General features: G+C 38.0%; 3 protein-coding genes across 14 annotated transcripts; 2 read left to right on the forward strand and 1 right to left on the reverse strand.

Annotated features, from left to right (window-relative positions):
- Positions 1-2,960: 2,960 nt before the first annotated feature.
- Positions 2,961-10,425, reverse strand: LOC112285732 (uncharacterized). Of its 8 annotated transcripts, none has more exons than XM_024526807.3 (4): positions 9,277-10,425; positions 7,934-8,304; positions 6,875-6,979; positions 2,961-5,512 (listed from the first exon to the last, which is right to left on the reverse strand). In XM_024526807.3, exon 4 carries the CDS (start codon positions 5,498-5,500, stop codon positions 3,134-3,136), a length of 2,367 nt encoding a protein of 788 aa, XP_024382575.1. In that variant the 5' UTR covers positions 5,501-5,512; positions 6,875-6,979; positions 7,934-8,304; positions 9,277-10,425; the 3' UTR covers positions 2,961-3,133. The 8 variants fall into 8 exon arrangements, with proteins under 8 accessions (XP_024382575.1, XP_024382574.1, XP_024382571.1 ...); XM_024526806.3 differs by having other exon boundaries at positions 7,934-8,840; XM_024526803.3 differs by having other exon boundaries at positions 7,934-10,425.
- Positions 10,426-11,193: 768 nt separating this feature from the next.
- On the forward strand, positions 11,194-17,500 carry LOC112285845 (DNA polymerase eta). 5 transcript variants are annotated; one of them, XM_024527119.3, is made up of 14 exons: positions 11,194-11,372; positions 11,591-11,733; positions 11,852-11,972; positions 12,189-12,300; positions 12,452-12,616; positions 12,768-12,929; positions 13,045-13,148; positions 13,448-13,567; positions 13,725-13,848; positions 14,122-14,235; positions 14,366-14,596; positions 14,709-15,567; positions 15,939-16,021; positions 17,445-17,500. In XM_024527119.3, exons 2-13 carry the CDS (start codon positions 11,658-11,660, stop codon positions 15,944-15,946), a joined length of 2,196 nt encoding a protein of 731 aa, XP_024382887.1. In that variant the 5' UTR covers positions 11,194-11,372; positions 11,591-11,657; the 3' UTR covers positions 15,947-16,021; positions 17,445-17,500. The 5 variants fall into 5 exon arrangements, with proteins under 5 accessions (XP_024382887.1, XP_024382885.1, XP_090108711.1 ...); XM_024527117.3 differs by lacking the exons at positions 15,939-16,021; positions 17,445-17,500 and having other exon boundaries at positions 14,709-15,657; XM_090252585.1 differs by lacking the exons at positions 15,939-16,021; positions 17,445-17,500 and having other exon boundaries at positions 14,804-15,657.
- On the forward strand, positions 17,451-20,604 carry LOC112285846 (putative glycerol-3-phosphate dehydrogenase [NAD(+)] 2, cytosolic). The gene is made up of 6 exons (XM_024527120.3): positions 17,451-17,681; positions 17,959-18,397; positions 18,942-19,163; positions 19,379-19,626; positions 19,869-20,008; positions 20,282-20,604. Exons 1-6 carry the CDS (start codon positions 17,451-17,453, stop codon positions 20,430-20,432), a joined length of 1,431 nt encoding a protein of 476 aa, XP_024382888.1. The 3' UTR covers positions 20,433-20,604.
- The last annotated feature ends 4,897 nt before the right edge of the window (positions 20,605-25,501 follow it).

The raw sequence follows: 25,501 nt of genomic DNA on the forward strand, positions 1-25,501 counted from the left end.
TCCTTCCATGCTACATAGGATGCACCTCATAACCCTAATTAACACTTTTTGCCTACTTCTTTATTGGGATTTATCATTTGTTCATAGGATTTCTCTCAATCAAGTTGGTAGAATTGACATGGGAGCACCTGATTATGAATTGAGTGAAAACGTCATCCATTGTTTTGTGAAGGTTTTGTCATTCCCAACTTTTTTTTGATAGTAAAGATGTGTTGTTGTGCTCATAATGACAACTATGTGTATTTGTGAAGCTAGTTATTTCAGAAAAGAAGTTGTTGAAGGTGTTTGTGACATGTACAAAGTTATTGACTTTCTTTTTAAATGCTGATAATTATTTTCTTATCTTTTTCTTTATTGTGGTTTGTTTGTGTTCATGTAAAGCAACATGATTTCAAAAAGATTAAAGTATTATTGTTATGTCGTGATTATAAAATGTTTAATCCTTATAAATCAAAAGTCCAATTAATCTTTGATTGGAGTAATACTATTGCTAATTGTTGTAAATTGTGCAGTGCTTGTTTTTTAGTATATATATATATATATATATATATATATATCTAAAAGTGTGGTTTTTTTTAGAGTTAATCTAATTTAGTTTGTCTATGGATGAGATATTTTGTATTATTGACATAAGCTTTACCATTCTTCTGTAAGTTTTTGGAACAATTTAATAACTTTTTAATAAAATAATTAAATTCAGTCAACAAACCTTTTGGGTAACTTAGCCAACAAGTCTTATTACAAGCTTCTTTGCAAGGATTCTTCCATTGGTTTCGACAATAAATTAATAGAACCTTGGATCAAAATATTTAGTCTTGTATATATAAAGACAAAATTAAAAAAAAAAATCCAAGTCAGCTTGTACCTCTATCCAAAACAATTTAGTTATTATATTGTGTTCCAATTTATTGTTAAGATACATTGATAAATTTTGAATTAATTAATTTTTTAAAAATAAAAAAATTACAAAATATTTGAAATAAAAATGATAAAAATAAATTTATACTACACATTATTTAGAATGTTATTTGGATATAATTTAGAATGTTATTTTGAATTAGATGATAAGACTTGGTTATAAAATAATAATGACATCTATCAAGAATCTTAATATATATATATATATATATATATATGTATATATTTATTTATTATTGATTTCAATTAAACTTATTGGACTTTATATTTTATTTTTTACATCAACGTGGAATTATGGATTATATCCATACACTTTTTAAAAAGAAAGAATTATATAAAAACAATAACACTAACTTTTATGACAAAATGTAGTAGATAGAGAATAATTTGTAAGTAAATTGTGGCCATGATCATAGAAAGTAGATTCAAAAAATCTGATTTAAAATTGAAGTCAAATAAATCTATATATATATATATATATATATGTATATATATGTATGTATGTGTCTGTTAAAATGATCCACCCATTTACTAAATTGACCCATCTTATTGTAACCATCATTAGAAAAATGAATCATCTGTAGAAACCATCATCACAATCATAGCCTTCATCCCAACCTCCATAGTTCCTAGTTCCCACTCTCTTTGTTCCCAGCCTTCTTTGTTCCAACCCCTCCATTCCCCTCTCTCCCTTGTTTTCCCTTGTTCTATAATCTAAAAGAGTTAAATATTTTATACTTAAATCAAATTATAATAACTTAAATTTTATCTTTGGGAAATGATACAACTACCCAAATTTTTACTAAATTGACCTACATGCCCTATTTCTAGTTGTTGCTCCCATTCCCAATATTCCTAGGCCCTTGCCCCCATCCCTAACAATTGTTGGAAACAAGAAACGGCTAGGAATAGGGATGGGGCTTTAAAGGTGCAATGATGCTTAAGATAGAGTGGGTTATTTTAATTTGGGTCGCTTTATCATTCTCCTTAACTTTTTACAAAGATAGATTTTTTAAAATTATTATATTTATTTATGATATATTATAATTTTCAAGCTTTCACATTTCTTTTTAAAATCTCTTATTATGAAATTTTCTATTCATTAAAAAATTAAATTCTTTTGTAACAATTAAAGTCTAATAAAAATATATAATCAAATGTTGTGATGAAAAAATACAAATAATTTCAAATTTTATTGTAATATTATTATATATGAATTTATGAATTTTTTTCTAAATAAAGTGTTAATTTAAATTATTATTTTAGATTCTAAGGTGATAATTGTTTTTGGATAACTAGTATATAAAATGAAACTTATTTGGTCCTCATTTTATTTTTTTGGTACTATAATTTTTTTTTAAATAATGGTTTTACTAAAAGAAGGTTTCCAAAAGTTATAAGAATTATATTAGAAGTATTTAAAACTTTCTAATATACATATATATTATTTAAAATAATAATCTCTTCATGTTATTACAAAATTCCTTGCTATAAAATTCTTATTTAAAAAGAAAAGAAAAGAAAATATATTTACATATGCATTTTGAAAGAAATCACATTATGTGATGCAAAAAAATAAAGTGAGTACCATAGAAATTTAGTTTGCGTACAAAATAACAAAGCCACAATTAAAACAAACATTTCTTTTTTTATGTTTATGTTGCAAGAATCAAATACATACATTTTTCATAAAACTGGATTATTGATGAATGAAATATATAAATGTTTTAAGCTTGTAATTTTTGTATGAAAATATGTAAAATTAAAGTAGTATTTATTAATCTGATAAAAGAAAGAAAAAGTGTTTATCAGCATACAGTAGTTCCCAAAAGCTGGGAAACTCATTAAAGGTAGCATTATTCAGCATTTGTACTTGATTACAAATCCGGAGTTGTTAATAATAATAAAAAATGCACATGTGCGCTCACTTGTACACTTCATATGTTACAAGATTGTGATGAGAACTCTTAGGATTAGATCTCATCTCTATCGAAAGCACTGATTCATTCACCACAGCAAGAACATCTGCATTTCTCAGTCAATTCAACAAGAGCTACCAGCAGTTCAGAAATTCATTGCGGTATTAACAATGAGTTCACTACTTGCAAAAATGCAGCTTCCCTACTTTACTTTATAGACTCTCGAAGTATATAACACTAATATCACAACTTATACAGAAGCTTCACAACAGTACATTCCCTCGCTCTCGCTCACGCTATGTAACTGCCACATCTAGAACAACTGGTGTCAGCTCGTCCTCGGTTGGTTCAACAATCGCAATCTTAAGAGGTTCGGCTTCCAAACTCATCAGATCATCCTTGCTTGGTGTAGTAAATACAAGCTTCACAGGCTCAGCTTCCCCTATGTCACGTTTGGATAATCCTGAACCAGATGTTGTAGGCCCATTAGGTTTTGAACGCCTTGGTAGTGAATTCTTGATCCCATCCTTAGAGTCCACCTTCTCTACTCTTCCAGACGGTTTAGAGTTTCTATTTTCAACTCTATCAGAACTCTTAACACGATCAGTTGAAGTTACGCCATTCTGTAGAGACCTCCTAAGATCTGTCCTCCTCCCTCTATCAACTCTCTGTACCTGTCCCTCAGCCCTGTTTGTCCGAGGCTCTGAAATCACCGAGGTGGGCGTTTTTCGGGGAGAAGGCAGAACACTAGCTGCTTTCGCTTTTGCTTCTTTTTCGGCACTACCATTGGCCTTGGGACGTATTGCACCTTTGTCCGTGGACGGAACTTTAGTCACTGGCTTCTTGATATTGACTGGCTTTTTTTCGTCGGCTAAATCAGCAGGTTTTTGATGCAGAAATAATGCGCGATCTCTTAAGTCGCTCTTGATCCTCGCCACTGGAGATTTTGAGCCTTCATGATCTCCCATCAGGCTGCCTCTCCTTGCAGAGGTGAGTTTAGGAGACTTCGGCCGAGTTGGGGGAATTTTCTTCACTTCTGCTTTCGGTGGCCCTGATTCTTGATAAAAGCTTGGCAAGGGAGTAGCCTTGAAAGTAAGACTCTTTCGCAATTGCTTCATTTTATTTTCCAGCTCTTCTTGGCTCTTGGCCTGAATCTGACTTTTCTCTTCTTCCTTGGCTTTCATCTTTTCTTCCAATTTGGAGTAGAACTCTCGTCGCTTCTCTGCCCGCTCGTCACTTTTGAAGCTAAACCCGGACGCATTCCCGGACTTAATACTAAGAGCAGCCATCTCCTCCTCCAGTTTCGCCTCCATATCTTTCTCCAACGTCTTAAGCGCGTCCTGGTCTTCCTTCGAGATCTCTGTCGAAGTAGCTCTGATTCCTCCAAAATTCCTGACAGTCTTCGCAGCAGACGCTGGATGGGACTTCCTGACCAGGCTACTAGAGGTACGTGGCCTAGGTGCTTCTGTCTCCGCCGGACGTCCTCCCAAGGACGCTCTCTTCTCCGTTGCCAGACGGAAAGGCTGTGGCACTGTCAATTTAGCACGCGATGCCCTCACAGATGGTCCATCCGATGCAGGATGAGCACCAGAAACAGAGGGAGTAGATGGTCTGGCTAATTTACCTTGTGCAACAAACGAAGGAGCTTTCTTCTTTCCAATAATATTTCCTAGTGGCCGTTTAGTTAGTTTAGGATCTCTATGGTTCTTAATTGTCATACCATACGAATGATCTGCTTGCCGCAACTCCTCTTTCGAGTGAGTCTCGTCCTTCTGAGCTTGCTGCTCACTGTTGCCTTCATCCCCACCTGCTGCTCGTTCTAGAACATTTCCTTCCATATGCGCTGCTCCATTCATACTGATTAGCTCTTCGCCTTCTTCAGTATTCTCACCTTCGAACTCCTCGGCAAGATTAATGAGGTCTTGCAACTCCTCGGCTTTCAGGGGTTGGTTCGATCCTGGATCATATTCCTGTAGGCCCGTATCATCTTCACGCTGTTGATCCCCATAGGTTTCTCCACGAGAGTCCTCATAACCATATACATAAGCCACTGCTTGATTTTCCCCATTCTTCTCATAATGATCCACTTCGTCGTTGTCATCATAATCTTCCTGGGTTTCTTCGTTGATTACGCAATAGACATCTTCACGGGTTCTATCAAGGTCCTCTCTGTGATTCTCCTCAGGAGCATCTTCATGGGCTTCCCCATGCTCCTCGTCGCTCTCGTCATCATCGTGCTCTTCAGGGAAAGCTAACTGCTCCCCTGTATCAGAATCTGACATGCCATCCGTGACATGAGCGATGATACGCAGGTTTGACAGCGTGTCAGGCTCTTCCACCACTGGCTCCTCCATAGGATTTTCTCCACCCTCCTCCTCGTCCTCTTCCTCGCGCTCATATCCTCCTACGTGCTCTTCTGACGACTCCTGCTCCTCCTCTGACATATTCTCGTCCCCATCGTCGTTATTGTGAACTGCTACCCTCAGTGGTGTGTCTGCCTTGTGATTACGAGGGCGATCTGCCGAGACACCCCCATCATCATCAACCATCACCTGAAGTGGGGGCATATCATCGGAAAGATTAGAATCTTGCATTAAGGATTCAAAACCCCTCGCTTCCGTGACAGACTTGTTTCCCGTATGAGTTTCTCTGTTGTCACCCATCTTCTAACCCCTCTGCAAATTCAGAAACAAACCAACATGAGAAAGAAATGTGGGTGGAACATAATCTACCACAAATCATCCAGCGTCCTACATTTTGAACTGCAAGCCTGATAAACTGTGCAAATGATTTTCTCTTCTCTTTTTTCTTTGTTCTAAATCCACCAGAACAAGGCCGAACCAGGAAGAAACGAAAAGATGTCGTAAACACTAAAGGATCTTTCTGTAAAATCAACACATGGAAAACTACGTATACACGGTTTGACCACCGACGTTAAGCTCCAACTGCTAAGCGTTAACAGCTGCCCGCAATCTAGACACATCGGCGTGATGCAAGGGGCACACAGAGTTAAATAACTTAATTCTAAGCAAATACTTATCAGAGACCAACGAAAGAAAAACAAGGTGCTTCAGCCTACATCAGAAGTAGAAGACAGTTCTTCAGAGCTTCCGCTACGGAATGGGTATCCCTACCTAACGTCACGACTAATCGCTGCTAGTTCTTGTACTCTAAAACAAACATGTTTGGTGCAAAACCAGAAAAATTCCATTGGATACGGATATAATCAATGGCAGACTTTTCTCGGAATATGTTCTAGGTACCAAAGCGATGTGCACGATCATTTTTAAATCTGGGTTTTTTCTCTGAAGCACCTATATGATTGCACGAAGAAAAAACAAAGACTTGGGACTGCAGAGAAAAAATGCGAACTAAGCATTCCTGGTATGAACACAAGGAAGAACTGCTGATTGCTTAGGAATGTTAACTTGGAAAAACTACGCAGTCACATAATCTCAAATGAATGGACGTCCTTGATGTCCTCCTCATAAATGTATCAGCACGTCCACCTTAATTTAGCGCTCCTACTCCATGGTCCTGAAGCGACTTTCGCACTCAACTAATGGCACTAGAGTGAAAGCCTCATCTACTCAGCTGAAAAACAATAAATCTTAAATAATTGGCTTAATCCGGTCCTTTTCTGGAAGTGTTTGCAACTCCAAACTTCATTTAGAAATGCTCCACTTCACTCACAGCCAAAACGATTTTTGCATTGTCCATGAAGCAATCGAATCTGTCTTACGGATCTTCCTCCCACATCACCCTCGTATCAATCAGCACCCAGCTCACCATCCTCGCTTACCACCTCAGACCTAATGAATTCTCTCCTTCCTCTTTCAAAACAGATCCCACCACCACACGAGCTCCCAAATTACACGAACGTCCAATCGACTTTTCAGGTTCCGCCACTCAAACGTTCAACAAATCGACCAAACGCAGAAGAGGGTTAGGGCGGAAGTCTAATCTTCTTACATCACGGGCGTCCTCTCTTTCCCTCTTGACATCATACAACCACAACGGAAGAACTCGTAACATACTTGTGCAAAGATCATCCGCTTGATTGAATGCAGAGAAAGCTGGCCCCCGAACTCGTCACAAAACACCCAAACCGCTCCCCCTCATTACTACTGCTCCCACTGAAACTACACAAATCAAATTTAGCAATGAGGATCAATCGCTACATGTTTCTTCATTGCCACCTCCACAAATCTCCATCGTTTCTGTGAGTCCGCGGGCTTCATCACCAGACTATCATCATCCATCACCCAATCCAGGGTTGCGTGAAAACCTCAATAAAAAATAAAATAAAAACCATGTAGGTGTCGTTTTCACCGCCCTCACCGCCTCCTCCATTACGTGGCAAGATCCATCCTGATGATGAAGCTTTGTGAACTGCCTCCTATCTATGTTTCTGGGCTCCTGGACAACGAACAACGAGCACGGGCCACAGAGGAGCTAACACAGCATTTTCTTTTAACAGTATTTTCGCTTGATGAATGAGCCTTCCATATTTCTAGAACGGATGTCCCTTTAGACTCCTAACTGGCATTTAAGAGGTCCTTACGGTAAAGGCGGGGACTCAGTTACCACACTCTTCACTACAAACACGGCGCAGCTTTCATGCCGAGTCACTAGGACTTAAAACGGACTCCTCTCGGACAGAGAAATCCGACTGCGCTGCTGACAGGCGGCAAGTGTGCGCCAACTAGTAATAGGGCCCTGTTGCCACATCCGAGAGATTCGTAACCACTACTTCAATTTGGACCGTTTCCGTAATTTCGAGTGATTTGAATGTCATGATTTATTATTGCACATGCAACTATTTGTAGAACAGGGGTAGGAGCCGTAGCACACCATGTAGACATGATAATTGTTGACGACAAAAAGAACCCTTTCCTGTTAAAGAATCGAATTTTTGTGTGATTTCGTTCCAGGGATTCGCTTTGGAAGCACCCAACACCGAAGGATTTCTTTCTTCATTAAGCTAGCGAAAGAACTTGATTCTGGAGCTGCACAGTAGAGTAACAACTCCATTGCTTAGGAGAAGTCTGACTCGACTTTACACGTGGTTCTGTTTGTGGGAATGGCCTACTCACCGACCGTGTCCGTGCACTTTGACAGCTTCAACAGATATTCGTGGGATATTGTCGTACACAGCACCAGTTGCTGAAACATCTTCTGTGTCGGTTCTGGGAATAAGTCGAGCTTATAATATAAACAATAAAATACAAAGTCACAACTTATCAGATGCATGCTACACTGGTTGTCTTAAGTAGTCAACGTTCTAATGCAGGTCTTCATAGATTACTGTGCTCGTGTCTTTTGGTGATATTCGTAGCAGTTCAGCGGTTGAATTATCACTTCGTATTAACATTCTCCCCGATTCACCATCTATAATCAGAGACAAAGCTAGTGACGGAAAGTCACCATTTGGACCCCCAGATCAATCACGGTTGAAGCTGCCAATCTACGAACACAACCCACAAAAGGAGCCCTGAAATCTCCCACGTTATACTTGATAATGACAATTGCAGCAGCATGATCCTCAAACAGACTTCTATTAACTTATCCATTATAAAAATGCATCATGTAATGCAAGCAATTGCAATACATGACTCGAAAGATCTTACAAGCAGCAAAAGCTGCATTGTGTCCACCTGATGTAAGGAGGATTTATAATACAAGTCTCAAAACGATTCCACGCTAATCTGCAGCGACAGGAAAAAAGCAAGTCCTCGAAATAATATAGCTCATGGTACATAACAGAAAACCCGTTCAGAAATATGGAGCCGTTTCACATTTCAGGATCCCCGCCCATCGTGAGTAGCTGGGAGTAGAATTACTGCGGAAGTATTTTAGGTACTGGAAAACCAAGCGCTGGTAGATCAACGGACATTATAGAACATGGACCATACACATTAGCTAAATCTTTACAATATGTAAATTACGCCTCAGGCAATAATAGCAACACAGGGTAATAATGTGGCACGAAAACCTCGAGCCCTGCAAGTTATTGAAGTTATCACCTATCAATTAAACGATATTAGATTAAAAACAAAAAACAAAAAACAAAAAACAAGTATTCAGTGAGAAATCATGCATATAACATAGAGAAAAGTGAAGCCAAGAAGAAATTCCATGATGACCTCACACACAAGGAAAGAGCGACATAAAAGGATTTCTCCATGTCAGTACAGGTGCAGATTGCTCAAACCCTAATCACAGAACACTCTAAACCCTCAAAACTCAAAGCTACAAGAACTGCCCAGGAGTGAACGAGTAGAATTATCAACTGCAGCAATTAAAAGCTTCAAATCAACAAAAACCCCACGTGCCCTCATGCAGAACAGCAACTATTTATGACACGAGAATGACATCTCGGCTGAATTGAAGAGTCTTCAAATAAAAGAAATTAACAAGATGAGATTCTTCCACTTACATCATTTAGAAGTCCGGAACAAACCAGTTTTTTTGCATCTGCCCAGTGTGTACCCTGCGCATCCGTTGGTTGTTACGTTCTACATTCTGAGCCATGAAAACTTCCTCGTGTTAAATTTAACAGTTTCCTCGAACAAAGACCTGCTTGATCACTTAACATTCGCAAGTTTAAGTCACACATTAAAGCGCACCAGTGAAACAAATCAGACCACAGTGTATCAATTGCCTAGCGGAGAAAAATGTAACAGCCGAATGTCCATGTCCCCTACAGCTAAAGCAGTAGATACATTCACGCATGATTTCAATACTTCCTGGTGGCTGGGGCTGCGGTAGTATCAGGATTTATTTTTCGCTACATTCGTCCTTTACGGCTCCTCCTTCAAGAGATGAAGATTCAGGGCATTTAATGTCATCAGGTTTACCTACACCAGTTAAATCAATCAAGTATTGTATCGGGGAAAGGGGTTGCAAATGCAAGTAGATAAGATGAGAAACAAACACAATTCTGATGTTGCACGGACATTCCATAAAACCTCGATCTAAAAGGTTACAAACGACGGAGGCCTCCAGGGGCCTGTACCGAAAAAACGAAGCAAACCTGGTGACCTGTAACGAAGTCCCGAGCGCGTCCCCTGTTATAAATAAACCTGACCTCGGGATCCGACTCGTCAATAACTCACAAGGCAATCAACTCCAATCCAAGATCACTAATAAACCCGATCCACAATCCATGTCTAAACCACAATCTCAACGAGCTGTGCAGCGCACCGAATAAACTCCTCCAAATTCAACTCCAGCACGTCTCGACAGCAGCCAAAAACTGGCAATCACTTGATCGAAATGGAGTTCTTTCCAACCTAGCATACGCTCGTCCCTGAATCGACGAGCCTTTGCAGCAGAGTCACAGCCAGCAGCCTTATACTGCTACTCACCTGGATCACTGCTCATGAAAATGTCGGAAGACATTAATTCCTAATAATTTAAACGAAGGAGTTCCTGCGCACACAATCATGCTTCTAAAAATACACACACAATAAAAAAAAATCCGATGAGACGACCCTGGGCTTCTGCACAGTCCGCAGCTCCCTCCCCCCATAGCCAAACAAGAGCGACGGTTTCTGAGCTCCATAGCTGCTCGATGGGAGCCTCTCTTCACTTCAAGGCCACGCAAGCTCGCTAGGGTTTACAATGTGCTGAACTGGACTAGAATGGGTCCACGTGGAGCCTTCACGTGGTTGGAGGGAGTCCAGCAACCAAAGCGTTGATGGATGGATGTGAACCATAAATGAAGACGATTTTACATCCATTTGATGGACTTCTGCAACTTTATTTGTTTTCTTTGTTTTAACAGAATGTGTTTAAGTGTGTGATCAAATTATTCTAGTAAACTGTCAAACTAATACAATAGAAGTTTGTTTGCTCTGGTCTCTGTTAAATTCTCATAATGTATCGTCATTTTTATTCAATCCGTTTAAATTTTAGGTAAATTCATTGTTATAAAATCAGTTTGAAGAATTACATCTTATGATAATCAATCTGAATTATTAGTTGTGATTGTTTGGGATAGAAGAAGTTTGGCCATGGTTTTATGAAACTCACAAGCATTTTGTATTCACTTTAAATTTAAATTTTTTTACAAAAAGGCAATTACTAAATTCGTTATATTACAATACTAGTTTTATAACTTGACATGAAATTAGATGTTATTGATGTTTGTCAATCTTCTTATATTTTGTCATATTCACTAATATATATATAAAAAAATCTCACATGTGTGCAAAGGTTGCATAGCTTAAAATGTTTTATGTATTTTTTCTAAAAATAAAAAAGCGTTATTTTTATATAATTCAAAATTTAGTTATTGAAGCGTGTTGTTGAATCTTTTTCGGCTCGGTTTTGGTTGGGTGATGTGGCTTTGAATGCAGGCCCTGCGACGAGCCACGAGGTGGAATTTTTCTGAGCACGTTATTGCGTGGATTGCGAGCTCGTATGTCATGTGCAGCGCGGGAGATACTATGGTGTTTCTAGGGGTCACTGAGTTCTCGTCGCGATTGTGGAGTGATTTTGCTCCTCCTGTCGATTCAGCGCCACTTCTGGGTAGTTTTCGCAGTTGGGTTTGAATTGTGCTTTGGTTTGTCGCTCTTCCTGTATGTCGTAGTGTCTCTGGTCATTCTTTTGCTCTCTTGACTTGCCCCTCTGTCCAAGTATCTCTTGTTTCGAAGTTGGGGGGAAAAAAAAGTAAAGAAAAAAGAAAAAAAGAGACAAAGAAGGAGAAGAAGAAGAATGTTACATGAATATGTGGGTCGTTTGTGCAGGGTTGTGTTGTGGAGTCGAGCTGGATTTTTGATTAGGTGTTGAAGTCTTCGGAAGGCAAGTCTTACAATGCCGGTGGCTCGACCAGATTCGGGCGAGACTCGAGTCATTGCCCATCTTGATCTGGATTGCTTCTACGTTCAGGGTTCGTTCTTGTCGCATTTGTGCTTCTTTGAGTTTCCAAATGCACATATGATTGTCTTCTGTCATGGTGATTCAACGTTGCCTGTGACTGATCTTTTGTGAACTGATTGATTCCGCAGTAGAACAAAGGAAACGTCCAGAGCTTCGTGGGAAGCCCGTAGCCGTGGTGCAATTCAATCCATGGAAAGGAGGGGGTCTTATTGCCGTCAGCTATGAAGCTCGCAAATGCGGTGTTTTACGGTGCTTGCTCTTCTCGTCTCTTGCTTACTGTATACTTGACCTTCCATCCTCTCAAGTTGTTGAATTTGATTGCACCAACGTTTTACTATTATTTCAAAACACTCTGTCTGACGCACTGAAATTGCAATCTCGTGTTAACTCTCTTGCACCATGTGCAATTATGATGGTGTTTTATGTGATTGTGTCACTGAGTTAGGGGATTTGATTGACTCACAGCTGTATGCGAGGCGATGATGCAAAGAAGATGTGCCCAGACATAGAGCTGGTGCAGGTGCCGACGGCACACGGTCACGCCAACGTCAATTATTACCGTGATGCTGGCACCGAGGTAGGATCATGTTGACAGATGTAGTATTCTCCGCTGAAGCTGTAAACTAGAAATTTAGTGCATATTCTATCCATCTCTTGTAATCACTTGTGGGAAAACAAGTAGGAATAAATGCTTCTTCTAGTATTGAGTGTTGGTTCGTAGCAAACAGGTGGTTGAAGTACTGTCTCGTGGAGGTATTTGTGAGAGGGCATCCATTGATGAGGTTTATTTGGACATCACGGAAGCCGCAGCTGCCAGGTTGATTAAGGGCCTTCCTTCCCTTGGGACACTTTCAGAGGAAGCCCGAAAGACACACATTCTAGGTCTTGAAGAAGTGAGTACCAAGCTGTGTCTGCATCTATACACTGTTATGGGTTGAGCTGATGGGCGTCAATTAACTTTAGGTGAAGATGGAGCTCTTGATAAGCACTCACTAACGGTTTTAAGAAGACCATAGATTCTTACTGGAGATCAATGCGGTACAGGATGGCGAAAATGCAATGACAGCTGGCGAATGGCTCTGTCAAAGCAACGTTCCCAGGTGTGATGCACTGCTCGCATGTGGGGCCCTAATCGTTGCTGAGCTACGTGCTGCAGTTTTGGCAGAAACTCAATTCACTTGCTCAGCGGGTATTGGCCACAACAAGGTATTGGGTGCAACATATAATGGGCTAAAAACTAGGGCTGAGCTATTTACTTTTGAGTTCTATTTTGACTGATGGGATCTAAAAGTGGCTTTTTCCCCTCTTTAATGAGTGGCAGATGTTGGCCAAACTCACAAGCAGTATGCACAAGCCCGCTCAGCAAACTCTTATACCATCATCTTATGTTCCTACACTGCTGGCAACGATACCTCTAAAAAAGATGTGAGTAGCTGTCTGTGAGGCAGCTAAGATACTTAATAGGGTTTCCTTTTTAAAGCACTGAAAGAGGTATCTCTTTTGTGCATGTGGTGCCTCCTGACACAACACGTCCTGTGTTTGATTAATCTCTCGATACTAAATTGGGGCTCTTAGCTGGTCAATGATCTGATTTTGTACAATAACTCTAGACTTGTTATTTTAGACGACAGGAGGAATAGCTCGAATATCTGGAGTTATTACACTTATTGAAAAGCTAGCAACTTCCTTACACTTAATGATGCGTTGGACTTGTACTGCTGTAGTGGACATTTAGGAGGCAAGCTTGGAAAATCTCTGACAGAAGATCTTGGTGTGAAAACACCTGGTGATCTGATTCAATTTTCAAAGCTGAAATTGCAAGAGCTTTATGGTGTCAATACTGGGTATGTATGTTTTATTCTTCTGCAATATATTGCAATAGGTTTGAGTGTTACACAGTATCACGGGATTGTAGACCCTCTATTGGATGTTACCATTTGAGCCACTGAAGGTTTCGGAAGTTAATTGAGAGTTAAATTGAAGTTCTAATTGTCTTTGCAGCAATTGGTTATGGGACGTTGCGCGGGGTAAGAACGGAGACGAGGTGAAAGCCAAAGTTCTCCCGAAAAGCATTAGTTGTGGTAAAACGTTTGCAGGCCGCACAGCACTGACGAATATGACTTCTGTGAGTTACATGTTTTTCTATGACTTTTTTCATACGTATTTTTTTAGTCAGTTTGATTTTCTCAATTCCTAGCGCGCACACTACATCTCCTGCACGCATACGAAATCAAAATCTGGATGTCCTTGAGAATGTCGTGGTACAGTCTTAAATATTTAATGGTTTCGAGTAATTTCTCGTGTTTTTCCTATGTTGGACACCCAGAGTAGCTTTGAATTGAACTTTTAAAGAATTTCGTGTATGCATTCCTTAATTCCTGAGATTTTGGGAATACAGGTTATGTATTGGCTTGGAGAAATGTGCGACGAACTCCAAGAAAAGCTTGATATTGACTTGGAAGTACATAATCGGAAAGCCAAACTTCTTGTGTTCCATGCAGCTGTTCAGCTGGTACGCAAACTTGAACTGCACTATTACAATCCAACAGTGGTCACCTTTAAGTTATTCACTTTCTGCTTTTTATATCTTGCAGTCCTGCACCCAAGCATCCCTAACAGTGATTGTGGTTAGCTGGCTGCAGCGTGGAGGAAATCCCCAGCCTGGAAAGAAATTTCCTTCCAAGTCATGTCCCATCCGCTACGGAAAAGAAAAGATACTTGCCGATGCACGCATTCTCTTTGAACGTGGTCTTCGAGATTTCTGCCCTGTGAACAAAAGCCTTTCCCCTGTTAAGGGTAGTAGCAACAGCAAATGCGAGTGGGCAGTCACGGCTTTATCTATTGGAGCAGGGGGCATATCGACCATACCCACGGTAACTTTATGACGATCATACATTATTCGAACAAGTTAGATCATTGGCAACTTTCCAAAAGTATGCTCTGAACTTTACGAAATTATTAGTTGACTGTGATTCTGATTGACAGGGAGTGAACTCTATCACAAGCTTCTTTGCAGCACCACCACGATCTCCAGAGGCGAACCTTTCTGCGAGCTCACCAGTATCCCCTACCATGTGCAGAATGCCTTCGAGTGACGACCTTGAAGGGATGGCGGGATTCCTCTCAGATGGTGTTACCAAAGATGAGGAATGTGGAACTTTAATCTCTTGCAGTTCAGGGGAGCGACCCAGTTGTCGAAACCTTTTTCATTCTGATGACGACGCAAATCCTGATTTCGACGTAAAGTGTACTCCGTCTTTTGGTTGCATTGGTAGTCCTGTGCGGCAGAAGAGCTCCTTAGAATTATCTCGAGATCACGAAATTCCAAGGGGTTGTATTGCAAATCCGTGTTCAAGTTTAGACGGAGCCTTGATACAATGCTCACCCGTAGAAGATCATCTCTCCGTACACTGTAGAGTAGAAACAGATTCTCATACTTGCGCCGTAGTCAGTATTGATTCGCACCCCGTAGATATCAGTTTAGGAATGAAATATGAAGCGACACTTAACCCTTGTGCGCTTGGAATAGAAACTGAGGAGAAGGCATCAGGGGTCGTGCACTCACATTTAGCACGCTCATCGTCTAAACCTTTGGCCGAGAATGTGAATCCACCAAGTAGTGCAGGTGGTCATGGTTCGCTGGTGGCGAAGGCAACATCATCACCCAAGTTGAAGGATCTCTGGCAGCGGAACGTCTTAAAGAGGCCCTCTGGCAGCTGGGAGTACAGGCAAGATGAGATCGATGAGGAGGTTTTGGCCGAACTCCCTGCTGAGATTCAGAAAGAGCTTCTAGACTCTATGAAACGGAACAGGGCTGTGCGTCCAGTCAAGCGCTCAAACATCGGTCATTTTTTCCCGTCTTCTTCTAAGTAGAACATTTGTACATTACTAAACATTATTGCTAATGAATCATTTATTTCATTGTTAGCCTTCATCGATATTCTTTGAAAATCAGTGAATCTGGCTTAGTTTTTACAATTTGTGAATAGGGCAGCTTTGTAAGAAACCGACAGATCCAAGGGTCGAAGAATGCCATGAATCTCCATTTGCGAGAAATGAATGATGCGGCCGATTGCGATATTCTCAATGCTGTCCCAACATATGTCTACGCAACTCTAGCACTTCGTGCATGTCATGCATTTCACGATCTCGTTGCGCAGTCTTCACCCGCGCAACCCAGTTAATGAAGTGAATTCGTGCTATAATTTTGAACAGGTAGATAATGAAAAGCATCCCTCGTAGAAACGAGTGAATGAACCTGGCCACAATGACATTAGCTGCAAAACGTTTCAACACAGGTACTGATCAACTCGCCAAAGCGTGAATTAAGCACTGGCCATCGGCAATAAAGGACGTCGGAGACTTGGTTTCTCCAGTGCTGTACGGTAGCTGAGTCAATCGATTGAACTGGTCAAGCACCGCATTGAATGCCTCACGAATCACCAACTTGTCTCCGCAACAACCCAATTCCATTTTTCTTCACGACTTATTACGAGAAAAGCCATAGTCGCCCAATTCCAACAACCTCCTTTTCCTGATTCATCCATGTGATCCCGTCACTTGTCCCTTTCATCCAGATGTGTTGAGTGCTTGGGGACCTCCGCGCTATCGCTCTCGCACCCATCTGTTTGGACCGCCTTGGTAGATCCGTTCCTTCAATCCCTGCTCCAGTTCATCACGGCCTTTCGTTGTGCTTCGTGCATGTAGGGTAGTAGCAATTGATCTTTGACAGCTTGTTTCTTCCAGACATTCGCGCAGTTGAGAGTCATTCTCTACTATCACGGGTTGTGCATAATTCAACTGCGAGGGGGGGGGGGGGAGGGATTGAGTTGAAGCTTGCCTTGGACCGTCGATTGATCGTTACAACCGAAGCTGTAACCGATCTCCTCGATTGTTTATAATGGACAGTGGTGTTCGAATGTGAGAGGGTGTTGTCTCTGCATTCACGGTGGGTTGGAGTGTGAGAATGTAAGCTTCTGCGTACGATCGAGGAGTTTGGGACGGCGTGCTCTTGAAACCAGAACTTTAGAGAAACACGTTAAAGGTAAACGAAACTCGGAAGCGGGAGTTGTTGTGTGTTGGATAGGTATTGTCGAACGGTTTCAACAAGACCAAATTTGTTTCTTAATCTGAATTGTTAATGTTGTAACACTTAACTGAAGCTGCAGGTCGAAAGTGTTTGCAGCAGACTGTAGGGGAATCCTGATAGAGGCAACTCTGTCATCGCTGATTGTTTCCTCAAATTCCTGTTATCTGTTTCTCTCAAATTTTATGAATAATATCTAGTTTTTGAAAGCCAGCACTTCACCTGGGATTGATTTGCAGTAAATTGTCCTCGTAGCAATCTATTAAAAAGTGAGGTTAGGGTTTCTTATATGAAGTCACTGACCTATGATGTCATTGGTGTTCACTACCCATGTTCCGGTTCACTGCATTCATGAGCTTCACCCAACTGGTGTCGAATTGAATCCCTTTAACTTTGAGGGTGAATGAATTTGCTCGGATATGTCGTTGTTGTTTTCTTTTCATTTTTGAGGCGTCCTCCACTTTTGATCAAAGGCTCGTCTTCGGATCCTTCGAGCACTTCCAGGTAATGTGGCCGGTGCGCATCCTGCAGTGGGTCTGGTGTGCGCCTGAGTAAGCGAATAGTTTAGTTTCTCTTGGAACCCAACTGCCTCACTCTGAGCCCAGAAAGTGATTGATAGCCCGGCCTACGTGTAGGCAGCGATGGACGAATCAGGGAATGCAACCTATGTTGCAAATGGGCATGCGAACGGCGTGCAGACGGAGGAGAAGGAGACACACAACAACGAGGCCAGGTTGCGAGAGCTTCGAGAATCGCTAGGGAAGGCAGATGGTGACCCGTTGCGAATGGTGGGCGTTGGTGCAGGAGCTTGGGGCAGTGTCTTCATTGCCATGCTGCAGGATACTTATGGTGCCTTCCGTGATGACATACAGGTGAGTGCGTTTTCTCGATCTCCAATTTTAAGTCTAAAAACATACTTCAGCAAGGATAGAGTTATTTGACAATTTTTTTTTTGGAGCATTCTTAGAAGGACGTGCAGTATTTTGAAGGAATCAATTCTGTTCTCCGAGAGATTGATCACCGTGGAAGGAAATTGAATTTTGCATTAGGGGAATGCAAGCAATTTCTGTTGGGCATATAATTGGAACTTATCTTGGTTTCGTCCAAGTTGAGGAAGGAATTAGTTACTTTTCTTGTGTTTTGTTCCAGCTGCGCTTGTGGAGAAGAGGGGGCAAGGAGGTAGATCGTCAAACGGCGGAGCATCTGTTCGAGGTGATCAATTCTCGAGAGGACGTTCTACGTCGCCTCATTCGTAAATGTGCTTATCTCAAGTACGTGGAGGGCCGGCTTGGGGAACGGATTCTGTACGCCGATGAGATTCTCCGGGATGGCTTTTGTGTGAACATGATAGACACGCCCCTGTGCCCTGTCAAGGTGGTCACCAACCTCCAGGAGGCCGTGTGGGACGCAGATATTGTGGTTGCGGGTCTCCCCTCCACTGAGATTCGGCGAGTTTTTAAAGACATTGGTCGATACTGGCGGGAGCGTCGCACTATGCCCATCATCATCTCCCTGGCGAAGGGAGTGGAGACTGCCTTGGACCCTCACCCTCACATCATCACTCCTACTCAAATGATTGTGGATATGAGTAAGTCCACTTCTCTCATTGCGGCTTTCTTTTCCTGCATCTCATTTCACTGCTAGGAACATAAACAAAAAGTGCTTGGTACTCACAGCAGTTTATGTTTTCCTTTAAAACAAGTGCGTTTCTACAGACTTGAAATTATTCAATTACAGCTCCGCATGCACTGGATGCGGGGTTTTTAACTACAGACTGAACCTTTGGTATTCAGCAAGTGAATTTGTTACTTAATGGGGGTCTCTTACTTATTTAGGCTACATGTGTACGAGTTCATTCTCCGTGATTTTTAGTAATTGTTTTGCTCATTAATGAGGTAACCTTTTGAATTAGCACTTTGATGTGAAACTTTTATTGCTTGATTCTGGACGGTGCGGGGCACACTAGCGTTCATTACCTTCTTCTTCTTCTTCTTTTTTTTTTTTTTTTTTTTTTTTTTTTAATGTTTTTGTGTGTGTGTGTGTAAATGTGTCCTCCAGCTGGCTCTTGTCAGGTTGAAATGGTATGAATTAATATGAGGGTTGGGACTGAATATTGTGTAATTGTGATTCAGCCGGCGTGCCTTCTGAAAATGTTTTGTACCTGGGAGGTCCGAACATTGCTTCTGAAGTTTACAACAAGGAGTATGCTAATGCACGGATCTGCGGGTCTGAGAAATGGCGGAAGCCCTTGGCAAAGTTTCTGCGCCAGCCACACTTTATTGTGTGGGATAATCCTGACATTGTCACACATGAGGTCATGGGTGGTCTTAAGAATGTGTACGCCATTGGTGCCGGTGAGCCACTGTCACGATCCTCTGTGTTAGTCTTCTATGCATTGAGAATGTAATCATCTAATGTTTTCTCATTCTAGCCTTTAGAGTTAAATCACTGAATTGGAGATGACGTTCTGCCCTTAAAATGAACAGGTAATGTTAGTGCTGAGTACGAGATTGGGATACTAAGAAAAACGTTGCTCTTGTGCTGACTCGGGTAAATTTGGCATATGCAGGAATGGTGGGAGCTTTGACCAACGAGTCAGCTACAAGCAAGGCCGTGTATTTTTCACATTCAACATCAGAGATGATTTATATCACACGTTTGCTGGCAGAAAACCCAGGTCCGCTGGCAGGTCCATTGCTTGCAGATACTTACGTCACGCTTTTGAAAGGTCGGAATGCATGGTATGGGGGAAAACTTGCTAAAGGAGAGATTACCATTGAGACGGGTGATACCTTCAGCGGAAAGGGTACAATTCAGGTCAGTTGGAGAAAAATTCTTATTTATTTGATCGAACTTTTTCCCATGAAATATACGTATATAAGGTCTATCTTTCTTGTCCATTGCAATTTGCAGTATTCTTCCTTACCATCTTCATATGAACCATCCAGCGAGCTGCCTTGGAGTGGTTATTTTCTTGAGTTATTGCAATGTCTCTGTAATTGCAAAAGTTTGTTTTCAGCAAGTTCCGTCCCTTAAAAGAGGCCGTCTTTTATATCCAGGGTATATCTGCAGTGGAGGCATTCCATGAGTTGTTGCGACAGCCCTCATTAAGCGTAATGCATCCTGAGCTTGGCAAGCCAGTCCGACCCATTGAGCTTTGCCCCATCCTGCGAGCTTTGTACAAGATTCTTATTCAGAAGTAAGCCTCTGTAGTAGGATGAGTGGTCACAAGTGACCAGATTTGGGTCGATTTCTCGTGGTCTTCCGAAAGCTCCTTTGTTACTGGGTTTCTATACTGAGAATTGTATTATAACCATGTATTGACTGGTAGCATATATTTAGGATCATACTTGGTCAACACATAGTTATGATACATCACAATTATATTGTTACTCTCAGTAATAGCGAGAATATTGCTTGCAGAAACCATCTTTTTCTATACTGATATTTCCTTTCGTTGTCTCTTGTGCAGAACGGCCCCTATTACTGCCATTGTGGAGGGCTATATGAGCGAATATGACCCCAGGCACCTTGTTGAACTTGAAGATGCGTTCATCCCCCAACTTCTGCGCCGTGAACCGCAACCGAAGCTTACACATACTGATTCGACACAGTCTGTATAGTATAAGAGGGTCGATAATCAAATATTTTCTTAAGTCTCAGGCTCTTTCTGCACGGGCCCGTTGACAAACCTTACTGTAATTATAAACAACAGAGGCGCTTGATTAGATCCCACTACTGAAGTTGATGCACATATTTTTGTACAAGGTGTTGGCTGTCGTGATTCTTCACAGAGCTCTCCCTCGCAGACTCCGCACACACTTTTCACTTGAGCTTGATTTTATTGCCTGACCAAGTATGCTGTCTGCAGAAACAACGTGAATACGTACGTGGGTAACAGGTCTGATATTTATTGATTTTTGGAATAATTAATTCATTCTTGTATACTTCGGCATCTACTGTAAGAAATGTTAGAATCCGGGCTTTTATTTTTCTTTCAAAGCTTAAAATTATTTTAGAACCTACGTTGTAATGTTTTAATTTGAGCATTTTTGAGTAGCATTGCCACAACAGTGTGCATCAAATCAGATTGTGAAGCTCAGCGGATCTTCTAGAATCCTGAACTTTCCTGCCCATTCATACTGTCATGTTGTGCAACCTTCTCCATATACCAACTTTTGAGCGTTTTGCTCTGTATTAATCACGATAATATTCAATAAACATTTATCAAAGTTGGTTTTAATTCAAATAAAGATATACTGTCACAAAGAAGGGTTGTGTTTCTAGCCATTTTTGCAAACACTTTTATATTGTTTTTATATTTATTTTTTCTCTGTTATCATATTAATATATTGTTAAAAAAACTCAAAAACCAACTGCAGTTGAATCATTCCATACTGTTAGTTTCAAATTGTTGTGTAAAGAAATCTACAATTAAAACTAATTACTCCTACTTGCACAAATATTCTAAAAAGATTCAATATTTTCTATACTAAGAGAATTCAAATCTTACAAAGAATTTGATGAAAGCAATTTTAAGGACATTGTTCTTTCAATTTAATTCTTTAGGAAATAGTTTTGCATTCCCCTCATTTCATAAACAATAACAACACAACATATACAGATATATTTTTGAATAAGATTTTTATTTTTATTTATTTATTTATTTTAGAAAAATAGAATGCAAAAGTCTTTCCAAACTAAAGCATAATTAAGCAACTAAAAGTCAAACATGTAGCTTAAACTCAATTTAGAATTACATTAAGGTAGATATAAACATTCTTATAAGAATAATAAAGCATGCAAATTGTTTCATATTTTTTATATTTAGATGACTAAAAAAGAGTGTTATTAAATGCACTTGTAAGTGCATTGCTTTATATTAATATGTCCTAAATTGCATTGCAATTAATATAAAGCAATGTAATTTAGGATAAATTAGTAGACATTCATATATATATATATATATATATATATATATACATATATTTTTGAAATTTTAAATATATCATACATGATGGAGACATATATTGAGTATATAAAAGAGCGAGTCTTTTAAAAAGAGAGGATCTAAAGATAGAAAAAAACAAAGAAAAGACAAAGATGGAAGCAAAATCTTATTTTAATTTAAGGAGAATATATTTAGCAAAAGAAGATATTTATTAAATAAAAAAAATAAATCATACTATTATAAGTAATCTTTATTAATGATAAAAAAATTATCCAATTATTTTTATGATAGTTTATGGTACACATCTAATATTATTTCAAAACTTGATTTATTTTTTTATTTTTTTATCTATTTTTTTGAAGATCAAAAGCTAAAGATAATTTTGTATTCACCTTCAATATCTTGAAAAATAATTCTCTATAATCTTCATATAAATTGAGTCTGTCTATTTAATATAATATCCTTGGACAATCCATGATAATAATAAATATTATCAAAATTATTTTTAGTAGTTTCTTCACTTAAGATAGTTTTTTATACATGGTACAAAATATGCCATCTTAGTTAAAAAATCTACTATTATATATATAAAATCATAAGAACTTGAAATTGAAAGATTTGTGATAATGTCTATAAAAACAAAAGATCATGGTTGTTTTGATATATGTAATGTCTGATTGGTGCAGTCATGAAAGTTGTCTTCAAAGATTCAAATGATGCTTCAACTTTATAATTCTACTTAATTTTGTCTTTACAAGCCAAATATATAAGTCGAACTATAATTTTAAAAAATTCTTAATAAAGATTTAATAATTATTGATAAATTTTAAAAAATATTAGACATATTTTATTATTTTCAGAATCTTCTAATCCATGATAGTTTGAGCTTATTTAAGATCAACCATAAGACTATTATTTGAAATAATGTATCCTAAATAGCCAATTTAAGTTGTATTAATTATATATTTTTCTAACTTGGCATATTGTCACACATCTCTAAGTTTTTGTAATACACAACAAACATAAAATTTATGCTTTTTTATATTTTTAGAATAGATTAAGATATCATTTAAATAATAAATAATAAATATATTTAAAAATTCTTTAAAAATATAATTTATTAAATATTGAAAAGTAGCTTGTATATTTATAAGTTCAAAAGACATGACATTATATTCAAAATACTAATATTTGGTTCAAAATGCACTCTTCTATTCATCTCTTTCTTTGATAGGTACTAGATTGTATATTCCTTATAGATCTATTTTTGCATAGATCTTTGCTTAATTTAATTGATTAAAAAGTATTAAAATCAAGGTAGAAGATATTTATTCTTAATAATAATCTTGTTAAGTCTTCAATAATTCACATACATCTATAATACACACACACACACACACACACACACACACATATATATATATATATATATATATATATATATATATATATATATATAAAATAGAGTCTTTAGGTAGAAATTTAGCATAGTATATGAAATTCTTAGGTAGATTCTTATCAATATATTCTTTGAATTCAACCAACTTATTTTGTAATAAGTTTTAGATTGGTTCAAATTGTAGTTTAGTTCTTTCTTGAAGATCAATTGAACAATCATAATACTCTAGAAGAATGTCTACATTCTTCTTTTAAAAGACCTCTTGATTATCTTAATATTGACTTAAAATGTCAATTGAAGTTTTTCTACTAAAAAAATTGAATATGGCATAAATAGCAAAAAGTGATATTTTTTTACATATATAAATGCTATTACATCTACTTGACTTTTAATTTTTTATAAAGGTCTAAATTAAATTATAAAAAAAAAAGTTACAAAAAATCCAATCTATTCTATGATTATATTTTTCTAATTATAATAAATATAATTTAATTAAATTAAAAAGAGATCTAATTATATTAAATATTATTAAGCTATTATGACCATTAGTTGTTACATCTAAAAGAATAGTTCAATGAATAACATCTTGAAAAGACAACAAACAACCATCTATGATTTTTATAAATGCAAAGACTTTGCAAATTTTTTGATCTTAATCAAACATCTATTATAAAGTAAGGTAAGAGATCTAAACAGAGAATATGACCTTTATTAGGAGTTGCATAAGTTTTTAACTATAGCAAAGGCTTTGTCATTCCAATCCACATTCCAAATAAGGTTTTGAAATTCAACAATATATACGATGGCTAAAGATAATCTTTGTTATAAAGATAGGAGTTTTATTTTTCAATGTGATTGTAAATACTTCTAAGAATGAATTTAAATCACATAGGAGTCATAAATTCTTTTCCATCAAAGATACAAATCAAGAAAGAGTTCTTTTAAATAAAAGTACACCAATAAATCCAACTTAAATAAATCTATTAGAATATTGAGAGAATAAAAACTTAAATAGAATTTGACTTGTTATAAAAATCTTCAAAATTTTGATTTTATTTTATAAAACTTCTTCAACATATTTATCTTTGTATCATGGATATACATAGGTACTCTAATAAATTCTTATATGATCAGGTAGAAATAGATAAAAGTAGATAACAGTAGGTTAATTTCATAATACCTTCTAGAGAAGCTTTCTAAAAGCTTCATAGACATTGCTTTGACTTTACATGTATTTTTAGTTGATTGGTAGGTTAGAAATTTAGTCAATAAGTTAACCACGTATTAGTAGCTTACAAAATAAGCTAATTATGTGGCACACATATAAAAAACTTGCCTTATAAGTTAAGATACATGTCTTGCAAAGTTAACATGTTTTGGAGGTCATATAAGACATCTCCACATAGCTCCTAGTTAAGAGTACATATGGAGGTAAGAGTGAAGCCTTCTTCATTCTTATCAATGCCTTTCTAGTCTTTAGTCTTGTTTCTAGACTTTCTAGTCTTTTTATATTTGACAATAGCCATTTTAGTTCAATAAAATATCATATTTGAGTGATTTTTTAGTTCTTTTTAGTGTTACAAGTGTGTATTGAGGATTTCTTTTTTCAAGATTCATGTCCTTTATAGTTTGACAAGAGTGCTAACTTACTGTTTCTATCTTGTTTTAAAAGAGAGTAGATTACCTTACTTCTATTGTTGTATTTTGAAGGTTGTAGACTATCCATCTTTAAATAAACAATCTTGTCTTTTAATATTGATTTTTTTCTTAAAAAGAGTGGATTACTTTCTTTATAAAAATTTTTATTTGATATTAGAGGTTGCAGATTACCTTCCTCTAATTTAACTTTTTGAACTTGTTTGAGTTGTCTATAAAAGGAAAGATTATGGATGCTATTCTCAATGGAAGTGAGAATAGATTTGCAACTATTGCAGATCTTTATGAGCTTGTCAATAATTTCTAATGTGAATCATGGACATACTATTCCAACCCCTATAGAAGAAGTTCAAAGTCTACAATATGAAGTCATACAATTGAAAGAAGTAAGTAGATGGACCTTACAATCAAATCTAGAGATTTTTGCTTCGACAAATATAATAGGGATAAGAATTAGTATGCCTAAGAAGTTTGATAGAACAAGATCAAAATTTCAAGGATTTCTTCAACAAAATAAGTTCTATCTAAGCTTACATTCCTTCTAATATCCTAATGGATTTACTCAAGTTGAATTCATAGGCGCATTTCTATCAAGAAGTGCCCTCTGTTGATTTACATCTTTAATGAAAAAGATTTGCAACTCTTTTATAATTTGAATTCATTCCTAGAAGTATTTACGGCCACAT

The sequence above is a fragment of the Physcomitrium patens genome, chromosome 8 (assembly GCF_059467195.1).
Source record: "Physcomitrium patens ecotype Gransden chromosome 8, ASM5946719v1, whole genome shotgun sequence".
NCBI classification, from domain to species: Eukaryota; Viridiplantae; Streptophyta; class Bryopsida; order Funariales; family Funariaceae; genus Physcomitrium; species Physcomitrium patens.

Coding starts and splice junctions, on each gene's coding strand:
- LOC112285732 (XM_024526807.3), bottom strand. CDS start 5,500: ATGGGTGACAACAGAGAAACTCATACGGGAAACAAGTCTGTCACGGAA.
- LOC112285845 (XM_024527117.3), top strand. CDS start 11,658: ATGCCGGTGGCTCGACCAGATTCGGGCGAGACTCGAGTCATTGCCCAT. Junction 11,973..12,188: donor CGCAAATGCGGTGTTTTACG/GTGCTTGCTCTT, acceptor ATTGACTCACAG/CTGTATGCGAGGCGATGATG. Junction 14,236..14,365: donor TCCATGCAGCTGTTCAGCTG/GTACGCAAACTT, acceptor AGCTGGCTGCAG/CGTGGAGGAAATCCCCAGCC.
- LOC112285846 (XM_024527120.3), top strand. CDS start 17,451: ATGGACGAATCAGGGAATGCAACCTATGTTGCAAATGGGCATGCGAAC. Junction 17,682..17,958: donor CCTTCCGTGATGACATACAG/GTGAGTGCGTTT, acceptor GTTTTGTTCCAG/CTGCGCTTGTGGAGAAGAGG. Junction 19,164..19,378: donor TGTGTACGCCATTGGTGCCG/GTGAGCCACTGT, acceptor TGGCATATGCAG/GAATGGTGGGAGCTTTGACC.